The 22,917-nt window shown below is 37.5% G+C and overlaps 1 protein-coding gene across 9 annotated transcripts in view; it reads left to right on the top strand.

Moving 5' to 3' along the window:
- LOC120540046 (voltage-dependent L-type calcium channel subunit alpha-1C-like) overlaps window positions 1-22,368 on the top strand; it is a 1,017,626-nt gene extending 995,258 nt beyond the window's left edge. For 8 of the 9 annotated variants that reach the window (XM_039770507.1, XM_039770503.1, XM_039770506.1 and 5 more), the window contains 5 exons: window positions 2,482-2,607; window positions 8,311-8,423; window positions 15,329-15,432; window positions 15,887-16,207; window positions 20,236-22,368. In XM_039770507.1, the coding sequence (XP_039626441.1) occupies window positions 2,482-2,607; window positions 8,311-8,423; window positions 15,329-15,432; window positions 15,887-16,207; window positions 20,236-20,538 (967 nt within the window). In that variant the 3' untranslated portion in view covers window positions 20,539-22,368. Of the gene's footprint in view, window positions 1-2,481; window positions 2,608-5,739; window positions 6,074-8,310; window positions 8,424-15,328; window positions 15,433-15,886; window positions 16,208-20,235 lie in introns of those variants that run through there. The other variant, XM_039770508.1, reaches the window with a different exon arrangement.
- Window positions 22,369-22,917: the final 549 nt, after the last annotated feature.

The raw sequence follows: 22,917 nt of genomic DNA, 5'->3' as shown, positions 1-22,917 counted from the left end.
ACGTCGTTTTTCACAATTTCTTAGCAAGGCTTCTTAGCATTGCTCACAAAATCTCTAGACTTGGGCAAATCTGATTAAGCTTTCAATTGATTGTTTTCTGCACAGTACAAAATTTTGTATGCATGGTTATTTTAAACATATTCTTTCATTTTTTTAGCCTATTTTGCTTTATTGGTATATTTTACAAATAGTGCAAAAGACCTATGTAATCTTCACCCTACTAAATCAAAAAAAAAACCACATTTATTTCACCACGCCACAAAAATCTACTATATAATAAAACGGTAAGAGGTCTGTGTGTTTTCAGTCCCACCAAGCAATCTGATTGGTCAATTTGGTTTTTGGGATGCAATTGAAAGACGAAGTGTGAATATGCGACACAGGAGGATGTGCTGAAGGTACACATAGGGCAAGAGATATGAAACATTTTAAAATGTTACCTCTCTTGGATAGTCAATATGGTTAGTACAGCGTAAATGGATCAAGGCATTAATTAATGTAGTGCATACTCATATTCACTATTTGTTCAGTTATGTCTCTGTATAACACAGATTTACATATGAAGGAGCAGTTAGTGGGGCTGAGTGTCCAAAAGCAGCCAGCCATCTCTGTTGGGAATTATTCACAGAGGTCCAACAGAAATGACATGCTAGGCAGGTTCTGATCAGGAGAATTCTACATAGATCAAACCATAATTAAAATGTGGTATTGTAACATGGTTAACATATCCATTGCCTCTGAAAAACTAAATCTAATATACAAAACTAGCAGCCGTGATGATGCAAATCTTTAGACGCTGCCATTTTAATTCAGAACCAAATGATTGCATATAATTTAGTTTCCATTCATAATAGAATGTCTGATATAAATCACACAGGTTAAAGGTATTTCTGAAAGGTTGAATGTAACAAGTATCTGTTTTTGTTCTGCCTCTTGCACTTTTTATGACTTGTACTTTAATTTTAATATATTATTATTAGACCCCTTAACTGCAGAGTTGAACTCACTCTAGGTCATATTCGAAGATGAACAGGCTGGGAAATATCAGTATGTACAACCAGATAAAGAAAGGTTTTATAGTGGTAAATAATTAATTTTCAATCTTTCTCTGATCAGTGATACCTAAGGAGAACACAGTTTAAGAAAATATTTACTGTATGTGTTTAGATCCTTATTTTACTGTCTACCTGTTAATCTTTCAATTGATAATTTAACAGGTGCCCTTATGCCGAATATGTCACATGGCGTAGCTTTTGTGCTTTCAGTTTTATGACCTGCACCTTCCTAAAGTCTTAATGTCTTTTGGTCGCAGGAAATGTAAATGAGTTCCAAAAAAAAAAAACGTTTGCCCAAGCTGATGTCTCCTGGATTCAGTGTCTGCAGTTTAAATCCTGCACCTGAACGTTGGCTGAGTTCATATATCTGCACAAGTTTTCTCCGACATCTCCAAATAGGTGCACATCAGGTTAATTAAGATGTCAGCTTAGCCCAAAGTGAGTGTGGCTGTGAATGAGCCCAGCGACAATCTGACAAACTTACCCAGACTATTTCCTGCGTGGGCTTGAGAATATGTTATATAAATGTGGAGTTTATAAAGCCTTTATTTGTTAGCTATTGGTTGCAGTATGCATATTTTGGAATTTTTTTTGATATGAATTTACATATCATTTACGGTGATGTTTATGTTTTTGAAAAATCAATTACAAATTTAAAGTAACAAGCCATTCCTAATTGAATATTAACATGACAGCTACATTAATTAATATTTTACAATTAGACACTTAGCATGATTTGGTCGTTCTTCACCATAACATAAGGTTAGTATTGATTTACATAATTATTTTAATTGAATTTATATGCAGATTAGTAAATCATGGATTTTTTCTATTTTAAACTGCATAAAATGCTACATTCTCCTCCTATTTTTCATATAGAAATATACATAATTATATGCACCTAGTAATCAGAATGTATATTATTACAGTTAATATCATTTATCATTAGTAAAATACTTAATTTTAAATGTTTCATTAGTAAGATTACTTTTGATAAGAAAATAATACTGCAAAAATGCAGTATGTCAGTAGTAACATTTAAATTGCAAAGTTATACATAAAACTCATTCAATATATTTTACAAACTACTACTAAAAGTGCAATAAAATATTACATACTCAAATACAAAAATAAATTGGATAATTTTATATTCTCATCTCCAAACAGCTATATGACTCATGGGTTCAACCACAGCCTTTACATCTGAAGACTTCTTGCCAAGTTAAATACAATGCTAGTTCATTCAAAAGAAAGAGGCACCAAACAAAAGAGAACTGTTATACTCACTCAAAGTACTGCATTCTCAATCACAATTACAACATCAAGTACATTTATTGTTTTAACTTCACATTATAAACCATTTGGAAAAAATGTTTTTTCCAAGTTAGGGATATATTTTATTTTAACAGTGCTTTTCTTTTCTTAGTTCTGAGTCTGGTGTTAATCATCAGCCTTTCCCCTGTCAAGATGAGCAGTCCCCAGATGGAATGTATGAGAATTTCAAAAGTGATCCAGATTACTGCAATGAGATGAGCATGGTGTCATCAGAAATGTATGATTTTTTTCACTTTTTAATCTTTAAAATTAATAATGATTCAGTTCAATGGCAAGATGGTTCAGTAGTCAGTGCTGCAGTGTGAACGTTTAGCCGTGTCAGTCTGGGTGCTGTTGTCCCCTTCACATTTTTGTCTAGATCTTCTCTATGTAATCCATTTTACTTTCTTATCCTAAAGGCATGAAGGTTAGATTGACTGGCAAATTTAACTTGTTTCTGAAAGATTCTGTAAGCCCTGCATCAATGTCCAGGGTTGATTTTTAGCTTTACACTAATTGCAGCTGAGGTAGGTTTCAGTCTCCATATTCCACTTCAGAAAATTAATAAATGGTCACTGTTATTTTCAAAAATTATAGCTAAAAGGTCATTAAACAAAAAGCCATCAATCAGTGCAGGATTCTTTATCTTGAACAAACACTACAGAAACATGCATTTACTTTGAAGTCTATAAGTCAAAATACCTTGAATTATGGTGTAAATAAATTTAGGAAATAAAGACTTAATAGGGTCAAGTGTAATGTTACAAACAATAAAGGGGTTTCATTTTGCTCTGTGGTCACCACGTCATGAGTGTGAAACCCAGATGGCAATGTCTGCTTACATTTTTTAGTACTTGTGTGTAACAAAAAGGGATCTCAGAAAAGCCACCCATTTTAATCCAGAGTAGCTATTCACAAATTTATGTTTGACCAGATATCTAAGGTGCGTCCAGTGAAATCTCTCTAAACAGATAGCTTTGCTGTTTACTGCTATATGTAGTCAACATAAATTAATTTGTTATATTTAGAAATGAACTAATTGTGTTACTCAGCTTGACCCAGAAAATTTCCAAAAACAAGTGGTCCTCAGTTATTGTGCCCCTAGTTAATTGGATGTATCAGAATATTATACAACTAACTCAATTCTTTTTGTTGTATACAGTATTTGTAGTTTTTTTTATTGAGTTAATATTATTAGTTCACTGGAGCTCCTTGCCCATTAATATTCTATATACAATTGTAAAAAAATATTCCTACCCTTGATCAGTTCTTGCTTTTCCTAATACCATACCATACCATTTTTATTTGTTGAGCACTTAAAAACACAGCATTACAACTGACCGAAGCGCTGTACAGTTAAAAAGAAGCAAGACTAAAAACAAAATATTAAACACAAACATTAAGAGAGAAATTAAAACAGATACTAAAAACAGGCCAGAGGACCCAATAAAATAGGGAAATAGGAAGAAACAAGTGGAAATGAGACAGGTTAAGAAGTAAAAGCCAATGTGAAGAAGTGTGTTTTTAGGCGTGATTTAAATGAGGCGACTGAGGTGGCTTTTCTAACCACTAAAGGTAGGGAGTTTTAGGGCCTGGGTGCACAGACAGAAAAAGCCCTTTCACCACGAGCTTTAAAACGTGCCTTGGGAACAGTTAGGAGCAACTGATCTGCGGATCTAAGAACACGAGGGGGATTGTGACAATGGAGCAAGACACTCAAATATGCGGGGGCTAGACCGTTTAGTGCCTTATAGGTTAAGAGGAGTATCTTAAAATCAATTCTGAAACTAACCGGCAGCCAGTGTAGGGTTTTTAAAATTGGCGTAATGTGTTGGCTTCTGCTGCTTCCAGTTAGAAGCCTTGCAGCTGCATTTTGAGCCAGTTGGAGTCTAGAAAGAGTGGCCTTACTGATACCATATAGGCAGGAATTTGAGTAGTCGAGCCGGGATGTAATGAATGCATGAATTACTGATTCCAGGAGGTGGTTAGACAGAAGAGGCTTGAGTTTGGCGATTCGCCTAAGATGGAAAAAGCAGGATTTTACTGTGCTATTGACTTGAGCATCCGTTTTTTTTAGGACCATATCCATTTTGATTCCAAGATTGGAGATAGAAGAAGTTACTGGAATGGGAAGAGAGTCGAGGCCAAGGGGTGGAGTCTGTTTGCAGTCGGGACTAAAAACAATGACCTCGGTTTTTGAATCGTTCAGGTGAAGGAAGTTTACAGCCAACCAGTCCTTAATGTCAGATAGACAGTCGAGGAGAGGTTTGGTGGAGTCAGTTGGCTTGAGGGAAAAATAAATTTGGCAGTCGTCAGCATATAGGTGATATGAAATTGCATGTTTTCTAAAAATTGTACCTAAAGGCAGGATATAAATTGAAAAAAGTAGTGGCCCTAAAATGGAACCCTGAGGGACCCCACATGGGAGTGGGACTGATTCAGATGAAAAATCGTCTAGCATGACTCTGAGAGTCCTGTTGCAGAAATATGACCTGAACCAGTCGAGGGCTAAGCTAGATACACCAGCCCAGGATTCGAGTCGGGAGATCATGATGTCGTGGTCAATTGTGTCAAGGGCAGCAGATAAGTCGAGAAGAACCATAATCACCTGGAGTCCTGAGTCCAATGCTAAAAGGACGTCATTTAGGACACGTAAATGCGCGGTTTCTGTGCTGTGTTTGGGCCTAAAGCCTGACTGAAAAAGGTCCATTACCTGATCGTTCTGTAGGTGATGAGTTAATTGCTCATATAAATATATCTATATATTTAACAAAACTTGCATGAATATGGCAAATTCTGATGCTGGTAGAATGAATGGATGTCTAATTTTGTATGCAAGAATTAAATTTTGTGTTTGTTATGCTGTCCAATGAACATATGCCTTTTGCAGCTCAAGTAATGAAACTTGTTCTCATGTTTACTGTACCTTTTTTCACAAACAAATGAAAATGCAATATATATTAAAACATTCAGGAAAACCTTGATTATCCACCACTCGATTAACTGTCAGTCTTTGGTAACTTTAACTGTTAGGGCCAAAAAACATTGCGCATGCCGGCGCCTACCCATTACGGTACTACTACTGCCATGCGGTATGAGCGAGCTATGCACATTGGAACAACTCTCCCTTGTCCAGTGTGTAGTGTTCTTCCCCAGCATGTCACGCCACATTTTGAAATTATAGTGTTGGTCACATACCTTCAGTTTTAATAGTGTTTCATAGCTTTTCTCTTTTGTTTTTATTAATCTACTATACATTGTTGTGGCTGATCAACATATGTGTGTGGTGTTGGGATTATCACAGAAAAATTAAAATTATTAAACATTTATGAAACATCAAAACTGCTTCAAGTATTGCTTCAATTTACAGAGTAGGAAGAACAAGAGTGAATAATGTAAAGCATGATGCCGACAAAATTGAAAAACATGTCGATAATGGGAACCACCGACGGTAATCTTATTCTGTATTAATATTAATGTTCTTCTGTATTGCAATTTTATTTTAAATTCTGTTATATTATGCTTTGTTAATATATTGTGACATGCCAGGAGCTTATGATGTGCTGTGCAGGAAAAGGGTAGAATGAATGCTGTTCTGTTCTGTAAGCAGCGGACACACCTCTTAGGAGATGAATGACAGGAGAAGTTAGGAGAAAAAGGAAGGTGCAGCGGAAGGGTGTTTTGAGTAGGGAGCCAGGAGACAATAAACAGGAGTGTTTGCGGTTCATAAAAAGGCAGAACATGAGTGACAGGAGATAAACTGATTGGTAGGGAAGCTTTCTTTTATTGTTTTGGAGGTGTGCTTGATAACCCAGATAACGGAGTGTAAGACAGGGCACCATTTGTTACAAAACAACGACTCCATGTAAAACGCAGAAAACTCCAGTACCTCTGAGTTGTATTTGCTTATAACGCTGGTTGTTACAATATTATATGAATTCATTTTGTTAAAAATACATTATATTTTGTTAATATAGTTTTGATTTGTAAATATACTGCTCAAAAGAATTAAAGGAACACTTTTTAATCAGAGTATAGCATAAAGTCAATGAAACTTATGGGATATTAATCTGGTCAGTTAAGTAGCAGAGGGGGTTGTTAATCAGTTTCAGCTGCTGTGGTGTTAATGAAATTAACAACAGATGCACTAGAGGGGCAACAATGAGATGACCCCCAAAACAGGAATGGTTTAACAGGTGGAGGCCACTGACATTTTTCCCTCCTCATCTTTTCTGACTGTTTCTTCACTAGTTTTGCATTTGGCTACAGTCAGTGTCACTACTGGTAGCATGAGGCGATACCTGGACCCTACAGAGGTTGCACAGGTAGTCCAACTTCTCCAGGATGGCACATCAATACGTGTCATTGCCAGAAGGTTTGCTGTGTCTCCCTGCACAGTCTCAAGGGCATGGAGGAGATTCTAGGAGACAAGCAGTTACTCTAGGAGAGCTGGAGAGGGCCATAGAAGGTCCATAACCCATCAGCAGGACCAGTATCTGCTCCTTTGGGCAAGGAGGAACAGGATGAGCACTGCCAGAGCCCTACAAAATGACCTCCAGCAGGCCACTGGTGTGAATGTCTCTGACCAAACAACCAGAAAGACTTCATGAGGGTGACCCAAGGGCCCCATGTCCTCTAATGGGCCCTGAGCTCACTGCCCAGCAGCATGCAGCTCTATTGGCAATCGCCATAGAATACCAGAATTGGCAGATGCACCACTGGTGCCCTGTGCTTTTACAGATGAGAGCAGGTTCACCCTGAGCACGTGACAGAAGTGAAAGGGTCTGGAGAAGCCATGGAGAACATTATGCTGCCTGTAACATCATTCAGCATGAGCAGTTTGGTGGTGGGTTAATGATTGTCTGGGGAGGCATATCCATGGAGGGTCACACAGACCGCTACAGGCTTGACAAAGGCACCTTGGCTGCCATTAGGTATCAGGATGAAATCCTTGGACCCATTGTCAGACCCTATGCTGGTACAGTGGCTCCTGGTGCACGACAATTCCTGGCCTCATGTGGTGAGAGTATGCAGGCAGTTCCTGGAGGATGAAGGAATTGATACCATTGACTGGCCACCACACTTTCCTGACCTAAATCCAATAGAACACCTCTGGGACATTATGTTTTGGTCCATCCAATGCCACCAGGTTGCACCTCAGACTGTCCAGGAGCTCAGTGATGCCCTGGTCCAGATCTGGAAGGAGATCCCCCACAACACCATCTGTTATCTCATTAGAAGCATGCACCGATGTTGTCAGGCATGTATACAAGAACACAGGGCCATACAAAGTGCTGCGTACAATTTTGAGTTGCTGCAATTAAATTTTGGCAAAATGGACTAGCCTGCCACATAATTTTTTCACTCTGATTTTTGGGGCGTCTTTGAATTCAGGGCTCTGTAGGTTGATCATTTTCATTTCCATCAAACGATGTGGCATCCTTTCGTTCCTAACACATTACCCAGTCTATATCAGTATAGATATCCAGGAGGATTTCTTTTTCCCATTGAGATCTGATGTGTTTTCAAAGTGTTCCTTTAACTTTTTTGAGCAGTTTAAATACGACTATTCCCAAAACTAATCTACTGTATATGATATTTAAAGTAGCTGTTCTGTTATCCGTCGTTTCTCTTACTCATCACAGCCTCGGTCCTGACTACTGACAGATAATCAAGGTTTTAGTATAATAGTTTTAAGTGTTTTTTAGTTCCACTGAACCAAAGGGTGTGATTCAGTTATGAGAGATTGTTTGATAGTTTGGAGGCCAACAAAAGAGGGAAATTGTAAGACATCTTAACATATCAGTAGTCCTCAGTATTGACACTCTTGTTTTTATGATGTTATATAATGCTTGTTTGAACTGATTTTTACATAGCAGGTTTAAATATGTGTAACTCAAGTGAAGTGAAAAGCAAATATCTTATTGGGTATTTGTTTCAGGCTGCTTCACAAGGATGAAGAATGTAAACAACTTGCACCTACAGAAAGAGACAATAGATGGCAAGAGGGGAAAAGTTGGCCATCAGTGAAAAATAATTTTATATGTACATCAGGTAAGAATATTATTTTTTTAGGGTATTACTAAAAGCCTTAGTAATTTTCGGTATCTGCTTGTTGTTCTGATCTGCTGTGAATCATTCATTGTGGAAGACTTTTACAGTGTTTTCTTGACAAATAGTACTTTTTCATATAACAGGGGTACAAAAGTGTGTTGGCCAAATGAAAAATAATAATGATGTTGATAATTTAAAATGTAAAGAAAAATAAATGAGGAAATAAACTGTTTTGAAAAGTTACACATTTTAGCTGTTACTTACCAGCTACCACACTAGTTCTCACAGGTGGTGCATTGCTCTTTAGTTTTATCTACCTGTACAGACAATCCTTTTTCCCTTTGTTAGTTAAATCAACTGTTCCATTAGCCTGTCTTTCTCGTCTGGTTTTTGTTTATTTCTATAATATTGATTTTGTTGTTTACCATGCTTGCTTTGGCCATTCTTCCCTGTTATACTGCCGACACACTAAAACATAAAATTCTAGACAGTCATACTTTTTCTCTGAAGCTCTGTTTCTTTGATCAGATACTCACTTAACACCGATTCAAGTTTAGGCTGGATTGCACAGGTAGCTGTGCTACAGATATACTTCATATGTCTTTAATTAATGTTAAATGTCTGTTTACTTAAGCTTCTCGATACTCAGATACAGTGGATATCATAAGTCTACAAACATCTTTTGAAACTTTAGCTTTTGTTTAAGTAAAGCCTGAAAGCTTTAGCATGTTTCACTATATGTTGCAGCAATTTATTCCACTCCCTACATATATCAGCCACTTTGCTTATTCTCCACAAGTCTGAGCTGTAGGGTAGGGTAGCGAGATGAAAAAATAATTAAAATCCAAGCCCATATAATTTTTCCCTGTTGTTTCCGGCACAAGCCTTTAACTCTGCATGTTCTTTTCTTGGAAAGATCAGGTTTGGAAAATGTGGTTTTCATAGCCTTTAGATTACTACTTGAACTACTGCATCATACATGGACAGATTTTTAGTAGTCCTTGCACTAAAAAGAAGTAATTCTCTATACATTTTCAAAAGAGTGGGGGAATATGTCTTATGTTTTTTTAAGAGGATTTAATTTGAAAAGAAATCTAGTGCCAAGGCAACCCAACCAGGGGAGATTCTGTTAGCAACTTTAGTAAGTACCTCACACTGACATTTTTCTTCTGGTGAGAACACTATCCATATATTTTGTGGTCTGGAACAGGTCTGTACCTCTTGGGCCTTACCGTCTGTCTCATTTATTTCAAAACATTGTATTAACACATAATTCATGATGCATACACACAGATTTTAATGGAAGCACGCTAGCTGAAGATTGGCAGTGACCGTACAAGGTCTGAGAGCGAAAGGGTTTGGTGGATTACCTGGTCTACCAACCCAACCGGTGACCGAGAGAGCACGCATCATGGCAACCTTCTGAAGCCCTGGGTTGACAGCAACTCTAGTGATTCCCGGCCACTCCTACACTGTTGCCCTTTAAAGACACTGGACAGCTAAATTACAGGGATAGCCTCAAACCTCAACAAAAGAAGGAACTGGGAAATGTCATCTGATCACTCAAGAGGGTTGTCAATCCTCGGCCGGGTGTGGTCATCTGCGAGCAGTCATTCCATCTCTTCCAGAGGCCAACAAGGCAGGGATGGAGTTCAGATTATGCTAGATGCTATAGCTGGGGGTAATAGAGGCCAGTCACAGCCCTTGGTTCAGCCCAATCGTATTGAACCCTAAGCCAGATGAGAGCTGGCATTTTTGCAATGACTTCCACTGGCTCATCCAGGTCTCCCAGTTTGATGCCAAGGGTGTATGACCTCCTAAAGCTACTAGAGAACGTTCTGTATGTGTCCACACTTGACATGATGAAAGACTACTGGCAAATTCCCCTGACAGACGTTGCAAAAAAAAAAAAAGACCGCATTTAGCATCCCTAGTGGCCACTGACAGTTCCGTATCCTACCTTTTTGGGTGCATGGAGTCCCCACATTCAGTGTCTGGTGGACAGACTGATGCAGCCCCACAATACCTACAGTGCTTTCTACCTTGATGTCATTTTTTCCAGCACATTGGAGCAACTGCACGTTAAGAACCTCCTCTGCACCATCTGCAATGCTGGCCTGTGGATCAATGCCCAGAAGTGTTTTGGGTTGACCGAGATCAAGCCTCAGTGGTCCAAGGTTGCAGCCATTCGGAACTGGCCCTGGGTCCCGGCTCCAAACCAAGAAGCAAGTACAGGCTTTCCTGGGTTTAGAGGGTTACCACTGCCGGCTTGTGCCCCGCTTCTTTGAGCAAACCGTGCCTCTCACTGAAATGACAAGGAACAAGTGACGTGGACCCCTTCGACAGATGCCGTGATCTGTGACCTGAAAATGGCCCTAACGTCTGCTCCAGAATTGTTATCTCATAAATTTTCTCTACCCTTTCTCCACCAGATGGACGCCTGGCCTTGTTGCCATGTTGGGCCAAGTTGTCAATGGAGCGGGACACAACATGTACCTCAGTGAGAAACTGTTGGACTAGGAGGCAAGGTATATGGCAATTGAGCAAGAGGCCTTGCCATGAAAAGGGTCATTTTGCAGCTCCAACACTACTTGCTGGGCTGGGAATTTAACCTTGTGACAGACTACGTCCCCTTACAATGGCTCTGTTCATACCAGAATTCAAACCTATCATCCGCTGGTTCCTGAGCCTCCAGCCTTGCAAATTCAGGGTGCTGCACAGGCGCAGGACACCTCCATGTCAATGCTGATATCGATGCCCTCTCCTGGGCCTTCGACCTCACAGCCAGGCCTGCTTGCCCCAATGGGCTGAAGCTGAAGTGGGGCTATGGTATGTAATAACCCGTTCAGAGCAAGAGGGGTATTGCCGTTGATGCTGTATTCTCCTTTCCCCACAGTGTCAAGAAGATGCCAGGTCAAGGCAATTTGCCCCAGCCGCTGAAGAGACATGTGCCTACAAGCATTAACTATGCTCTTTTCTTTATTATTTTCTTGTCTTTAGGCAAAAAAAGGGACGACAGGGTTGGTGCCGCAAAATTTTTTTGGCTGTCCTAAACTTTCATTCCCACATCTGCCCACAATATATAAAATCAGTAAGGGAGGCACAGTGTATGTCATATCAATGCTCGCCACTACAACAGTTCAGGACATCACCATGATACAGACAGCAAATATGTAATGATCAAAGGCAGGATGGCATTTGCATGCTGAAACATTATTCTGTAATGCTGTTCTGCCGCAAAAATGTTCTGTGAATGCTGTTTAAAAATTTTTTTAAATGTACTGTGTTCTCTAGACAAAGCCTTACACCTTCTCATTACATTACAGATGTACTTTTACTTTTGCTGCTTGAGTATGTTTGAAAGAAATCCCATGTAATGGCCTTTAATAAAAAGTAGCCCCATTATTCAAACAAACAATATTGTGCTTCCTTCTGTAACAAAAAAATAAAATATTTTAATTTTAAAAGTAATGTCAGTTTTGAATAGTGGTGTTTTCATCAAGTGCTTAGCCAACTATCATTTAAGTAAGCAAGTATTAGTATTAGCAAATACCAAAATACAATGCAGGGCTGGAATTTTAATGTGTGATGGACATGGGGATTCCCCCAGTGTAACAACAAAGCAAATGGAATGTTATCTTTAAGAGATTTCAACACAGGGTTTATAAATGATCATATCATCACGGACTGCCTGGCATTATCTTATCATGTGCATATTTTAAATTTATTCTCTGACATTTTCTCTCCAGCATGACTGACTGAGAGATCAAACTTTAAGGCTTTCCAAAATCAGTCTTGTCAGTTTTACATGAATCCATTATTTCAGAGGTCTTGTAAAACACCTTTTGTTGTGCTGTTTAAACTGTGCTTAGCCTGTGTACAGATCTGGAATTCTAAAGTTAACTGGACTGGCATTACCTCTTGTCAGTTAATTTGTAATTGTTCGAATGCATTACAATTCTCAATGTACCTTTCATTTACATATATGCTTTCACTGTGTTTATCCCATTTTAGTGATAATACTCATGAATATTAATTTGACTTAAAGAAACAAACTAACAATCCAAACAGCATTTGCTGATTGCTATTCAAGTATGAAACATGCTCTTTTGCTTGTCTTGCTAACAGCATTTTTCTGCAATTGAACATTTCTCTTAATGTTGTACATTTTATATTAATAGGGAGATGTGTATTGCTTCAAAGCACTAAATAAGTTTTATTTTGTTATTAATAAATGGAGCAGCTCATTTCATCGATTGTGCATAACAAGTCAAAAAGCTACTTTGTCTGAAACTTGTCTCTCTTTTCACTTGCCACAACTGTTGTCATCATTGCCAGTGTGGATTTTCCCCATTTTACTACATGAATAGCTATGCATGCACATAAGATTTCCCTTGCGATCCTGAGCTGTATACGCCAGTTAGAAAATGGAAGGATGCTTAGATGGACATCTGCCGACTCTTTCATTGAAGTGAGAAAATGAGTGCCAAGGCTCTGTTCCTTTTTAGTGACTATGTATGCCATCATTTAGTCTCCTCTTAAAAATTCATGATGTGTGCTTCTGTGTGTATGTGTATTTTACCTTCCCTCAGACACAACAGTTTTCCAAACATGTCTTCCTGCTCTTTTTATGTTGAGGTGGGGTATCATCACCACTGTAAGCCATTTTTTTTTTGTAGTTTTCACTCAACATTTTTTCCTCACATACTATTGTGCCTTCTGGAGTAATCAGTTTACTTGCAATCATTCATGAGTATAGTACTGACTTTTTGATACTGTAAAAATAAGCTAGCAACATTGCCTTCTTGAAATTGTGGTATCAACTTAATAAAGAATAATTACTGTAGTTCTTGTGACATCTCTAGTGTTTAACACTGTTAACTTGTGCAAAGAACCTTACTAGTACTTTACAAAGTGAAACCCTACTCAGTAACCCTACATATACAGCTGCTCAGTACATTTTATTCAACATAGTGAACTTATAATTGAAAAGAGGGTAACAATTCCAAGTATGGAACAGTATTTCCATTATTACATTATTTTTCATGTACAGTTGTGCTTGAAAGTTTGTGAACCCTTTAGATTTTTCTATATTTCTGCATAAATATGACCTAAAATATCATTAAATTTTCACTCAAGTCCTAAAAGTACATAAAGAGAAACCAGTTAAACAAATGAGACAAAAATATTATACTTGGTCATTTATTTATTAAGGAAAATGATCAAATATTACATATTTGTGAGTGGCAAAAGTATGTGAACCTTTGCTTTCAGTATCTGGTGTGACCCCCTTTGCAGCAATAACTGCAACTAAACGCTTCCGTAACTTTTGATCATTCCTGCACACCGGCTTGGAGGAATTTTAGCCCATTCCTCCGTACAGAACAGCTTCAACTCTGGGATGTTGGTGGGTTTCCTAACATTAACTGCTCGCTTCAGGTCCTTCCACAACATTTCAATTGGATTAAGGTCAGGACTTTGACTTGGCCATTCCAAAACATGAACTTTATTCTTCTTTACACATTCTTTGGTAGAACAACTTGTGTGCCTAGTGTCGTTGTCTTGCTGCATGACCCACCTTCTCTTGAGATTCAGTTCATGGACAGATGTCCTGACATTTTCCTTTAGAATTCTCTGATATAATTCAGAATTCATTGTTCCATCAATGAAGGCAAGCCATCCTGGCCCAGATGCAGCAAAACAGGCCCAAACCATGATACTACCACCACCATGTTTCACAGATGGGATAAGGTTCTTATGCTGGAATGCAGTGTTTTCCTTTCTCCAAACATAACGCTTTTCATTTAAACCAAAAAGTTCTATTTTGGTCTCATCCGTCCACAAAACATTCTTCCAATAGCCTTCTGGTTTATCCACGTGATCTTTAGCAAACTGCAGACGAGCAGCAATGTTTTTTGGAGCAGTGGCTTTCTCCTTGCAACCCTGCCATGCACACCATTGTTGTTCAGTGTTCTCCTGATGGTGGACTCATGAACATGAACATTAGCCAATGTGAGAGAGGCCTTCAGTTGCTTAGAAGTTACCCTGGGGTCCTTTGTGACCTCGCTGACTATTACACGCCTTGCTCTTGGAGTGATCTTTGTTGGTTGACCACTCCTGGGAGGGTAACAATGGTCTTGAATTTCCTCCATTTGTACACAATCTGTCTGACTGTGGAGTGGTGGAGTCCAAACTCTTTAGAGATGGTTTTGTAACCTTTTCCAGCCTGTAGAGCATCAATAACTCTTTTTGTGAGGTCCTCAGAAATCTCCTTTGTTCATGCCATGATACACTTCCACAAACGTGTTGTGAAGAGCAGACTTTGATAGAACGCTGTTCTTGAAATAACACAGGGTGCCCACTCACACCTGATTGCCATCCCATTGATTGAAAACACTTCACTCGAATTTCACCTTCAAACTAACTGCTAATCCTAGAGGTTCACATACTTTTGACACTCACAAATTTGTCATATTCAATCATTTTCCTCAGTAAATAAATGACCAAGTATAATATTTTTGTCTCATTTGTTTAACTGGTTTCTCTTTATCTACTTTTAGGACTTGAGTGAAAATCTGAGGATGTTTTAGGTCATATTTATTCAGAAATCTAGAAAATTCTAAACGGTTCACAAACTTTCAAGCACAACTGTATAACACAAGAAACAAGTTTGCTTTGCTATATTAAAATACCATTTCCCAATATGGGTACATTTTTTAAATATACTGTACAGTATGGACAGATATATGGCTGTTATTGTGTCCTACAATGGACTGGCATTCTTTCCAAAGATGGGTTCTGATTTTTGTCAGGTTGTCAGTTCCACACTGTATTATTACCGTGCATCATAATGTAGAATATTGTACCTGTCTTCATCTTCCTGCTCTTTGTTTTCTGTTGTTCAGGCAGAAGATCGTCCTTTCATCTGGAATGTCTGAGGAGACACAAATATCAAGTGTCAGATGTTCCTCAAAGAACAGTATTACCGCTCAATTTAGTACATCAGCAGGTAAGACTGACACTGAAATTGCATACAGGGACATGGAAGAATTTTACTTTAAAGGCATTATTGCCCGCATATAGGGTTTTTAATATTATATAAATTTGTTAATTTAGGATGGTAAGGTGGCACAGGAGTTAGCCCTTCTACCTCTAAACCCCAGGAACCAAGATTCAATACCCAGCATAGTTTCTGAATTTGCTAAGTCTCTCAATGCCCATGTGGTTTTCTCAAATACACATACTGCATGAGGTTTGGTGTTAGTAAGTCTTGATTTGTGCATGAGTGGCTCATACTAAGGGGCTAGTTACCTGTTCAGAACCTGCACTTGACTGTTACTAGAGAATGGCTTTCTGCTACCCCTTATTGGATGAAATACTGTCAGAAAATGGCTGAATATATTCTGTATGTGTGTAAAAGACATTGTTGATAATGGAGTTGATTTCTTTCCTCTTTTGTCCAGGCCTTGGCTGTAGCAGGATTGAAACCACTCTTCAGACAAAGTCATTCACCACCATTACTCCCACTTCTCTGTACCACATCTTCAGATTCTCCTTGCAACAGAGGCTGCCCATACCAGTTTGTTCCTACCTTGCAACTGGAGAGTGCCAGCTCCTACGTTAAGTTGAACACTAGCCTTCCATCAGTAAACTGTGGTACATTACACACAGACAACGCAAACAGCAGTTCTCAGAATCTGCAGTCAGTTACACTCATGCTGCCCAACCAAATCACGGACTTGGAAGAACAGTGTCATGGCAGCGCGGGCAATCTGGTGGAAGCAGTATGAAAATAATTTTTATATTTTCTCTTTTTTTCTTTCTTTTTGCTGTTTTGTAAACATGTTATTATATATAATGCAGTATGATATAAATAATACTTTTTGATAGAACAACTTAAAAGGTTTGTGACAAGTAAACATTTTATAAAATATATCAAAATGCACTTTGTGAACAGAAGATATCTGAAAATATTTTAAAAAGAGGAAAGTAGAGACATTTTCACTATCTTTAGATATATTGCAAAAAGTTTTTTTGTGTCTCATTATCATTCCCAACTTTTGGATGACATGTAATGTTGCTATAACGATTTTCAAAAGACAACTGTAAAGTATCTTTGTTTAGATCTGTACTGATCTGTACATTTGCTTCAATGCCTAGTTTTGCATTCTTTAACAAACAAGTGAATTGATTTTGTTCGTTTGAAAAGTACATCAGTCTGTCATGTCAAATTTGGGAACATATCTCCCAGAGCACTGGGAATCCTGAATGTCTGCAGTTATTGAATGTGTAAATGTCCCTTTGCTTATTACACGTGCAAGACGATCCTTAGAGAATTGTGAAAACTCTGCAAAAATGCTCTAGTTGGCATTTCTACACACTGCCAACACAACATATTTTTCTATCCCCATGTAATATAAATGCTGGATTTTGTCCATCTAATTTGTTTACTCATGGTAATTTTCCTAATGTTTAAATTTCTAAGATGTTATTTTTTGTAATATTCTACTGCTTTTGGAATTATGAATATATGGTAAATTATTTATATATAATAACACCTATCAGAATATTATGGTACTTCAATTAGATTTTACGGGAATGTCTTCCGTATTTCTTAGTAGTATATTAATTTTGCATTCTCATTATAGGTTTATTTTCAAATGCAGGTAATTGACAAAATAAAGTAAAACATGTACATACACTAGGGCATTAGGCCACTACAACCCAAAGTTTTAGGGCACTTTGGCATTTATTCTATGAGTGTCTAGAACTTAGGGACACAATGTAATTTTTTCACTAAAAAAATACCATCATTTGGTATATGAAAACTCAGGCACTGCTTCGTAATCTCCCAAAAAGGCCAAAACAGCTGACATCTGTTGTCTGGGAAATCTATGGTATATAGGCTATAACACTGATACTTTTAAAACTATTTATTCACCACATCTGCTTAGTATTTTGTGGCATTTTTATCAATTTTTACTTCCATCCCAGATTGGTGCAAATACAGTACACTATGCTCATGAAGTGGGAACTTTTGTCAACAGTTTCCCCTGGCTAATGAAATTTTCTCCTCCAACTTTCACACTAACATCATTAATATACATTACCAGTGTCACTGAAGCTTGTGCCACAAGAATCAAGTCTCTCTCATAGACCACACACTACACCAGTGAGAAGAGCCTGTACAGGCCTTACTGGTTTTCCATAAAATCAATATAATGGAATTTTATGCTGTATCACATTCCCAGAGCTGTGTTCACATTAAGAAACATTTCGAAACTCTTAGCTACAGCCCCCAAAGCAGCTTTAAAAGCAAATGGCTGACATAAAACACAGTTTAAAATCAAGATGAAATGGAGATATGGGGCCTTTCAAAAGTGTAATACTATTACTACGACTACTACTAATAATAATACTACATTTAAGAGATGTGTTTCAGTATACCCTGCAAAACATTAATAGCTAAATAGCCAGTTACTGCTGGGATTCTACTTTGGCTTTGTTTAACCTCATAATGGATAAAAAAAAGTGGAATAAAGTTACATTTTACAGCAGTCCCACTTATTTTTGCTCCTTACGAATTTGCCTGTTTCTGCTGGGTATACTTTTTATTTATGTTGAAGAATATTTTTTTAGCTTGTTGCATTTTAAATATCTTATTTAAAAATTATTTACATTTATGATGCTGCTAGAGGTGGGACCCAGAATAACAATGAGGAGGTTCAGAGAACAAAGTTACCAGACAGCATTTTTGTTTGGTTTGACGAATGGGCAACTTTAGTGTAATCTTCAACATGAAGTATATGGCATTTCTCAGCATCTGCACACTCTGTTTATTTGATTTTGTCACATACAGTGAGCTCCTATGTCACTCACACACCCTTGATGGGTCAAAACTGTTCTTTCAGGACTTATGAGAAGTGGTAGAAATGCATGTGTATTCCTCTAGCCATACACTTTAAGGAAACCCATTGCTCTTCTTGATGCAAAGAGTAATGAAAATTGCGTTCTGCCCAGCCACTTCATACATGTCCTTAAGTTTGATGGGATATGAATTACTTTAGTATCATAATTACCACATTTGTGTAGAAGCATCTACTTCCTGTACAATTTAAAACCCGCAATCTACTCAAGTCATTATTTTGTAAATTACCTGTATTTAGTAACTACTGCTTATATTTTCTCCCAAATTATTACAATGCATTTGATGCTATCAGAACTTACAGTATTTATTCTTTACAAGAGAAATTCAAACTTGTCAATGATTAGAATTGTTTGTTATCATTTAGAAAACAAATTGTTTCATTACATAAGCATTGTTGAGACAGCACTGTCCTTTGGTTATAGCAGCATTCTTGTTAAAAATAAAAATGCATCTTTTATATGCTGCTGTGATGTATGTTTGGAAAGGTAAGAGGTATACAATATTTAGGCAACGCACCATTTATTTTGATGTAAAATTGGTAAGCAGAGATGCTGATTGATTCCCCGTGTGTGTGTGTGTATCCTTTTTTTAGTACCGTGTCTGTAAAATGTACCCCCAAATCCCCATTCCCCCGCCCCCCGTCCAAGTCACCGCAGTTATCCTGGTTGTCTGCATGTGCATCTGTCTGTTATTACTCCTTAACTAGCTGCCATTACTTACTCCACTCCATCTTTCCATCACTGAAATTTGTTACCTCTGTAACATTTACATAGATGAAAATATTGGAAGATTATCTAAATTATTGTTCTTAAAATACTTTCCAAAACCATTTCTACAGGGTGTTTAGCCATTTTACATACAAATGTTTAATGCAGTGTTTTTTATATTATACCGTTTTCAATTATTATATTTATATCCACCTTATGTGCAATCTCTAACCTTTACCAGAAGCAGCTCCATGAGTTTGTTTTCAGGCAACGGATACATTAAAAAAGGCAAAGAAAGAAAATAGTGAAATAAAAATGGAGAAGGTATGGGAATAAATTTCACAAATTTATTAGGATCATTCTTGTTTTCCAAAATCATTTGGGAGGACATCAGCTATTTTAGTCAGTTTTATGTTTTTAACAGTACACAGAATATAACCATCCATCCATTTTCTAACCCATGGGAGTAATAACATCTGTAATGGTACAGTTTACCCAAGAAACTATGGTTGGTGATTTGACAGCTTTACCACAAACTCTTTGTCATTGTAATTTAATCACCATCTTAATACAGTACATCACTAAACTGAACAGAACTAACAAGAGCCCAAATGAGTGTGTATGGGATGAGGGATATGGGGAACCGCTGCAAAACAGGTTACTGTCACTGCCAACATGCACATTCTATGGACGTTAATTGAAATGTGGGTGTATTGTCTGGTTAGCTGTTTTTTCCTATAGTGTTAAACTGAAACACTGCTACCTTAGTGAGTTGTTTAAATTTGGTGCCATCAGCCAGGAAGCAAATAAAGAAATGCTCCACCATCAGACTCTAAAGGCTTCTACTAAGTATACTATGATCTCAGAGTTTTTGGTTTTCAGGTCTTGTGATATTTGCCAGCGGGACAAGTAATGCTGGGGTTTCGATAGATGATTGCTCATTTCCAAAGTGTAATTTTGACTGACAGAACATTCAGTTTCAAAACAGAGGTACTAAAGCAAACAAACAAACAAAAATTGGATTATAAATAGCACTGTCCATTGAGTCACTTCCAAATAAGGTGGATATAAGCTCCGTGTACTGAATTTAGTGTTTTGGTTTGGCCAGTACAGTAAACACCATTTATGAAGTACAGAGCCAAAGATGCAAAAATAAACTGTGCTGTCTCCTTTGTAGGTTCTCATCTCAGAAGGACTGAACCACTTTGCTCAAGACCCTTCCTTTATCGAAGTGGCTAAGCAAGAACTTGCAGATGCTTGTGAAATGACTATAGAGGAAATGGACAATGCAGCTGCTAATATTATTAATGGCAACAGCCTACCCAGTCCAAATGGCAACATTATACCCTTTCTTAGTTGTAAGGGCAGTGAAGCTCAACAAAACAAGCCACAGGAATACCTTGCGGAGGACCTTGAGCAAGGTGAAAGGGATTGTGGGATTGCTAAAGAAGAAAAAACTTTTCATATTAGCACTGCATAGAACAACAGAACATGCAGTAATCGAGGTGTTTTATTGGATATTTTTTCCTTCTGCTTGTTTTATTTGTAAGAGAAACTATGATCTAGGTTTGTTTCTGAAGTGCCTCACAGTCTTCGTTCCCCTCAAGGAGCTAAAGGGGAGGAAAAAAAAAAAAAAAGTACTTGTTTTACTTTTCACATGGAAAAGGGTGAACCAGCAGTTAAAGCTAGTTTGTCCTGAAGTTAATCATTTATATCTGACGGGCGAGTCACAAAATGGATGCAATCTGTCTGTGTTCAGGACCAGAGCAGAAGAGACAAATGGAAACATTGCCTCTTTTTGTCTCCTCCTTTTTACAATCAAATGAAGAAAATTCCTTGGACAGAGCAGTAGACTGCTGTTGTGTGAATATTCCTTGTGTTCAGTTCTTACAAAAATATTTTATAAGGCAAAAATCCAAGGGATAGCACCATCTGCTGCCAAATACCTCTACTTTGACTTACTTTTTTTTACCATTTTCTTTTTTGTACACTCAAATTAGCGGTCTGCCTCAGTTTGATGGATTGATGTGAAGCAGACAGGGCTAAGGTAGGGGTGGGGCAGTGGGGAATATGAAAGTGCAAGTCTGGCCTGAATCTATGCTGCAACCCTTATGAGTGGAGAATGTACAGATTTGCTAAGCTAGTCAGGGCACAAGTACAACATGAAGATGTTTCATTTCCTTTGGTACCCTGCCTAATATTGCTTTGAGAAACAGATAACAGCACAGAGTTTGTGCTAGCAAGGTGTGAACTGGGCATTTTAATGAAACTGTATCCCATGTTATGTTTGACAAATTCAGTTTTACTTTATTTCTCCCTTTTTTGAAAATTTAAAACAACGAAGCCTGTTTTTGTTTGTTTCATGATTTGAAATAGTAATGCTTGTAAGATGATTTTTATTACTTTACCGCCGTCTTTTTCTCTCTCTCCCCCCTAACTACCCCACCCCTCACTCCTATTTGAAAAGCTGCACCATGTAGTTCAAGTTGTGTTTTGGGTAAAACAAGTGACAATTGTGGCATATGATTGAAAGGCACTTAACTCATTTTATATGCTTATGTTTGTGTGTGCCTATTTTTGTACACTGATGCCCATGAAGTGGGTGCCCATGGGTGACTGATTGTGTGTTCTTTCACAAGATATGCAAAAACAATGCAATAACATACATGACTGTGTAGAGGTCTCAAAAGCAACTGTATAAAAAAAGGAAAAAATCCAGATGATTTATACATTTGAGTTTATTGAGTTGATGATCTTTCCTTTGAAAAAAAAACTGTTATACTTGAAATCAGGTCAATTTCAATATTTTAAGAAAATGATCTTGTGACAAGTAAATCCTTTGTCATTTTCTTGTACGTTATTAATATTCTATAGTTACGTTTACTGATTTCATTAATTGTGTATTTACTGCATGGATTTCTTTTTAGTATTCTACTGTGCCAAGTTATGCATTTGAGCTAATAAATGATTTTATTGGTTAAGGGGTATATAACTTATGTAGTTTCTTAAAAGAAAAACTGTACATATTGTTGTTATTTAAGAATACACAAGGGCATACTGTATTTTATATAGACTGATTTTGCATATCTTGTGTTGATTGGTTTTGATTTTTTTATTTTTTTCCTTGGAATTGAATGTATTTTTCTTCTTCTCCCCTTCATGATGTCCCTGCTAGTTGATTTTGCAGGAACATTTAATTTGTCAGCCTTGGTGCATCTCTCAAGAGTTTGCTGGCAAATGAGGACTTAAATCAATTCTATTGTAAAAAAAATATATATATATATAAATCTGATTCTATGGGTTTTTAAAATCTGTCTGACTTCTTGACTTGAACATTCTAGAGTGTTTCTTTTTGCTTTTCCTCATTGTCAAGTTGTTCTTTCATGATCTTTTATACTTATTTTTTGTTAAATAATGCATTTTTACCTCAATCAGCTCTGTCACAGCAAGTGTGGACACTTCATAGTTCTCTTTCATTTTTGTATAAGCTCAGATCACTGCAAAGTATAGCTAAAACATAAATGTGCAAGAAAGCACAAAATATTTAACCAAAAATGCCATAAGGAAAGACCTCTATAAAAAGTTACATTCTGAAGAAGTGGTTTATTTTACATAAAAGCTAGACTTTGGAACGGGTGACATGTGAGTCAAAACATGTATCTGTGATATATACAGTAAATCTTTGATACCAGCAGATTCACTTGTCCACCATTATAAAATATACCTGGTTTTGAAACACCCGAAGTCTAATCACACCTATTCAAGGATAAGGTCCTCATTGTGAGCTGCAGGATGATTTGGGGACAGACATCAGGGAGTTAGTCTCGCTGCCACAGGAAAAAAAACCAACAACATTCAG

The sequence above is a fragment of the Polypterus senegalus genome, chromosome 12, assembly GCF_016835505.1.
Source record: "Polypterus senegalus isolate Bchr_013 chromosome 12, ASM1683550v1, whole genome shotgun sequence".
In the NCBI taxonomy this organism is placed as follows: Eukaryota; Metazoa; Chordata; class Cladistia; order Polypteriformes; family Polypteridae; genus Polypterus; species Polypterus senegalus.
Note: the sequence above shows the minus strand (reverse complement) of the source record. Positions and strands in the feature narration are given on the sequence as shown.